Source organism: Vigna unguiculata, chromosome 2, assembly GCF_004118075.2.
Source record: "Vigna unguiculata cultivar IT97K-499-35 chromosome 2, ASM411807v1, whole genome shotgun sequence".
NCBI lineage: Eukaryota > Viridiplantae > Streptophyta > Magnoliopsida > Fabales > Fabaceae > Vigna > Vigna unguiculata.
The window spans coordinates 6,337,710-6,343,153 of NC_040280.1; the positions used below are offsets into that span (position 1 = coordinate 6,337,710).

The 5,444-nt window shown below is 35.6% G+C and overlaps 1 protein-coding gene across 1 annotated transcript; it reads right to left on the bottom strand.

Annotated features, from left to right (window-relative positions):
- Positions 1 to 1,105: 1,105 nt before the first annotated feature.
- LOC114174735 (transcription factor bHLH121-like) lies at positions 1,106 to 5,444 on the bottom strand. Its single transcript, XM_028059585.1, has 5 exons — positions 5,193 to 5,444; positions 4,893 to 5,023; positions 2,941 to 3,068; positions 2,380 to 2,853; positions 1,106 to 1,617 (listed from the first exon to the last, which is right to left on the bottom strand). Exons 1-5 carry the CDS (start codon positions 5,300 to 5,302, stop codon positions 1,462 to 1,464), a joined length of 999 nt encoding a protein of 332 aa, XP_027915386.1. The 5' UTR covers positions 5,303 to 5,444; the 3' UTR covers positions 1,106 to 1,461.

Below are 5,444 nucleotides of genomic sequence, written 5' to 3' on the forward strand. Positions count from 1 at the left end.
ATTATATAGTAAGATATACTAAAAAACATTTTTATACATAGATTAATGAGTTTAGTTGACAGATAAAATGAAATAAATGGAATACTGAAATGACATGCATGATTCATTTTTGTGCCTCTACCAAACTGATATACGATAAGAAGTTTCAGTGTCACTCAGTTTTACATTTTACATTATTTCAACTTCTATTACCACTCCAATCCAAATCATAATAAGCTGGTTACATGTAGCATTTCCTTTTAGAGTTTGGACTTTATTTTTATGTAATTTAATTATCATTTATATTTTATAAATCTTGATAGCTTGTGTGGTGTTGGTTACAAAGCATTAAATTAAAACATAAGAATGAACTGAGTAAAAAAAAATTAACATTAAAAATTATAATAGATCAAGGTACACAAGACAGAAATCGAAACACCACAAACAGGAACTTCAACATAACATCACAACCCAACTAAAGACTTAATTTGTCACATATAGCTAAGGGAAGGGTTCTACCATTTTAAGAACACATTGGAACAATACCATTTGATGTCCCATTTGTGCCACAGATGTAACTACCTGTGACACGAATATTGTGAACAGAAACACCAATTCCACTAGCTGATTTGCTAATGATAGCAAACTCCTTCAAAGTGTCATATATTCCCTCTAAATTGACGAACTTAAAACTTATATATATATATAAAAAATACATTTCGAAATAAGTTTTTCGGAACAAACTTTTAAAATATGCTTTTTGATACTAATAGTACTTTCCATAACAATTTTTTTTTGGAACAAACTGTAATACATTCTGAAACGAATATTTTTTCACAGCAGCAGCATTGTGTAAGTATGGCCGTGTAATTAGTAATAATAAGGGTGCAGGAAGAAAACGCCTTCAATTGGTGTAGTGAATTGGAGCTGACACAAGCAATTGAAGCTAGTCTTCCAGCGAGGGTGAAAGGAAAAGAAGGAAATTCTTGAATCTAACAGTGGATTTTTTGGTGCCCTGGGTGATTAAACTCAAAGACTAAGATCCGAATCCCATAAGATCATGGAAAAATGGTGAGAAAGTCACAGGTAGAACAATTCACTCAAGTGCGAATCTAAAGTACTCAAATTCACTAAATATCCCGATAATATATAGTATAAAATGCAAATCTATATTTACACAGTGATGACAGGTTCTCAAGCACTCAAATTGCTCAAAGCTGGGTTATTGTGAGTAGTTTGTAACCTAGGTGTAAGAGTTACGATGCTGTAGTAGTTAACCAACGAATTTACATCTATACTACATCTTTGACCTTCTCTTAATAACTGTTCCATTGGTCATTTTGTTTTAGAAAATGATGGAATCTATTGCCACATTAAACTCAGACCAAGGAACAGGTATGTATTGGAAATAAGCTACTATATATATGTAGGACCTTTATGGTGAGATCAAATGGTACAAGAATCCATATACAATATCAGTTATCAATCAGTCTTTGGAATGTCACTCACACTGTTGGAGCTATCTTGAAGTCCTTGAGAAGAAGAATAACGGCTTGAAGCACTCCCAGCACTCCCACCTATGATTGTTCTATCTCTTATCACTGAATGCTTGCCCTTCCTTCCTCCAGAAGTGCAATCCTTCAGAAATTGAAAATAGTGCTGTTAGTTTGAGCATTGAGACAACTTTTAGTTTTCAGGACAACTTTTAATCCATGCAAATATGCAAGTTGATTCGTATTTCAGAAACGAAACCAAAAGGAGATTACTTTGGTGAAGGATAACAACTACACCAAACAGATTTTCAAAAACAAAAAGACCGTATAGAGATGGACCTTTTGTTAGGACTAAATATGATACTGATAATATAGGTTAAATATAAATTTTAGTTCTTATATGTGTAGCAAACTCACAATTTGGTCCCCCATACAAAAAATCTTATAATTTAATACCTGCAGATGTTGTCTATTCAGTCTCTGACAAAGTATGTTGATTGTTAGCTCTAACATCTATCACTTCGTCCTTTTACAAGCGCAACACATTTTTACTTTGATCTCAATATGTGCAACGCACTTTTAATTTGATCTCACTAGGTGTGACACATTTTTAATCTGATCTCACTACGTGCAACACATTTTTAATTTGATCTCAGTACATGCAACACATTCCTATTTGGGTCCCTTACATGTAATGTAAGGACGGAACTAAGAATGTATTACACGTAGAAGGATCAAATTAAGCATGCGTAAGAGGATTAACAGTGACAGGAACCAAATCACCTAACTTTTACACCTTTAAGGACCAGATCTTAACGTGTGGGGACCAAAATTAAGAAATCCCAACATGTGAAACCTAAATTATAGGTTTAACAAAAAACATTAACCCAGAAATTTTGTAACCTACCTGCTGTGTTGATGATGATCCAGGCATCTTAAGTTCAAGTTCTGTGGCCACATCATGAGACTCGCTACATCTTTCAGCATCACTACCAGGTCTTCTATTACCCGATGACTTGCTAAAAGATTCCCTCTGGTTCGACACGTGGGATGTGGAAGCATACAGCACAGATGGTGGATCAACTGGGGCGTTAGTTGGAGTAGAATATGGGACATACATTGAACAAGGACTAGGAATCGGACCAGGGTTTTGGTTTCCAAAGAAAGGAAAAGGTTGAAGAGATGGGTGGATGGAAATTGGAGCAGGAGGGATAGGTATAGGAAGTGGATAAGAGTACGGTGGACTAATGACAACAGAATGGTCAATTGCAGTCCATGGGAACATGATTCTCACTCTCTGCTGATACTGGGCATTGAGATTTTCTATATCAGATTTAAGAGATGTCTTCTCTTCTCTGAGTTCATTCTTTTCCTGCATTAGCTGCAAATTACAAAATTGAAAGAAGAAATAAGCAGAAGATTGGAGCGGTAAACTTGTGATTAAAATTTAAACAAGTAAGAACCTTACTTCGTGTGACTCTTCAGAAAGTGCTTTATGTTCAGTTTTAAGCCTATTAACTTCAGCAGTTAAGTCCTTTAGCATTTGGACGGTTTCAGTAAGGATAGTTGCCTTGTCATTCTTGGGTCTATCCGGATCTGTATTGAGTTCAACAAGCATAAATATCGCACTAATGTTACGTTATAAATGCTACATCAAATTGGTAATATATGATGAAATAGACATAAAAACTTGCACTGGATATATATATACTTACAAAAGATATCTATACAAAACTAGATAAAAGTTCTAGAAAAAGCACCTCTGAATCTTAGAGGCCTCAAAGTCATATTAACATACTAAGATTCCCCTATAACAACCAGAAAAATTGTAACACCCCAGGTACAACAGGTAAAAGTTATATAAGGACTACCTGCTAGCACTAGCCATATCTGCTTCCCCAATAACACCACAGAATCAACTATATCAGTAGTTTCTTATGGCAAAGATTACGAGTAAAGGAGAATTGTGTACATTATCCACTAAACACCAGTCTAATTGACATGCTTTTATTCATTATTCGCTCAACTTTTGTCATTTAATTTCTGTCCACCATCAGGATAATTTTTGTTTGCACCGCCAAATAATTAAAATTACCTTGGATATGATTTTTAATAGTTATTACAGAATTAATATTCTTACAGTATATGGTTGGAAACAAAGAAAAAAACATTTAGTATGCTTTATATGCGCTGTTTGGACTGCTGTGTACATCCCCAGCCAATAAGAGGAGTGGGTACAATACTGGCTAAGAGGGGAAAACAGAGGCTCCGAGTTAAAATAGACTATGCACCAAGTATAAAATCGTTTCACATGTCCACCGATCACAAACCACTATGCAAGGTAAGTTTATTGACTTTAATAATAGTTACCTTAATGCTGTTTGGAAGAGATGGAAAGTGAGAGGAAAGAAAATGTAAAGAAGGAAAACACTCAAGGATAATTTTTTTTTCATGGTTTGGTAGAAGAAATAAAATTGAATGAATTAAATTAAATCCAAAAAAATATAAATAGAGAGAGAATAAATTATTAATGATTTGTTCAAGGTGGTTGTATAGTTCTATAAATTTAGTTTTCAAATGTAATTTTCAAATCAAAACGTGGTCGGCAAAAAATTTAGTTGAAATGATTCTTAACTCAATTTGAAACACTTTTACCTTTATTTTCAAAATTAAGAAAAAAACACTTCCTGAATTTGTCTTTTAGTTTTAAAATGCACACTCCTGATACCTTTGGCAATGACACTTCTCAGCGTTGTCCCCGTTACCACCACCAAAACCAACACAGCCACAACCACCACTACCTCTCCACCACCATGGTCATTGCTACTACCACTGCTACAACAACCAAGATCATTCACACTGCTACTACCATCACCGTCACATTTTTGTCACCAGTACTGTCACTGTCATTGCTACTATACTCATTGTTGTTGTCACTAGCACCAACCACTGACACTTCCATTACCTCTACTAGTACCACCACTGCCAACTCAGACACTATCACTACCATCATTATCACTACACCGTTATCCCCGTTACCATTTCTACGACTAACACTATCCTCTTGTCCACACCATCGCTATCAACATTCCTTTAAACTAATTTTAATAGAATAGAAAATTGTAAGCCAATTTATTTTAAATTAAAATTTAAAAGAATATTTTTAAAACTACAGATCACCTTAAATTAAGACTAATTTAAAAAATTTGGAAACTAAGAACTAAGAATCTTTTCAAAGGGATCCTAAACCAATCGATGAAAGTTTCTTCGGAAATAAAATTAGTCCCTAAACTTGGCATCCGATGCCTCAACACTTATACAACACAACAAAAAAAATAAAAGCAAAAAAGCAAAACTAAAAAATGAAATTGTAAAAAAAAAATAAAAAAGAGAAAGAAAGTGTCGAATGAACCAACGAACCTAACGTGTTTCCCAACTCTTGGAAGTGTTCGTTGAGTCGATCCCTTCGGAGTTTCTCGCGGTCAGCTTTCAGAACCTTCCGTGAGGCACTCGAATCCTCCTTTTCCCCTTCACCCTTGCCTTCTCTCTCCCTACACAGAGCACAACACTAAGGTTCATAAATTTCTTTCTGAAAGCTCTTCCTTGTTATAAAATTTGACTTTCAACCTACAATTTTAACCTATTCAATTCTTTTCCGTAGAAGTGTTCACACAAAATCTGATTGGAAAAACGTTCGAAGTGAGTGAGTAGCATCCAAACCTGAGAAGCTGGGAGCTGCGGAAACGGTTAGAGGTGGGAGTGGCGCGGTGGAGCGTCGACTCTGAAGCGAGTTTGGGTTGGGAGGAGAGTGGTGGATTTGGGTGATCCATTATGGCGTGCGTGGTTGGGGTCGGTGGGGTTTGTGCTGCCACGGCCACAATCTGAATCTCATCCAAAAACCGGTTTTGAGAGAGAGAAACGCATGAAGCGTGTGCACTCCACAAGCCAGCGAGGAATCCATATATGTCGAAT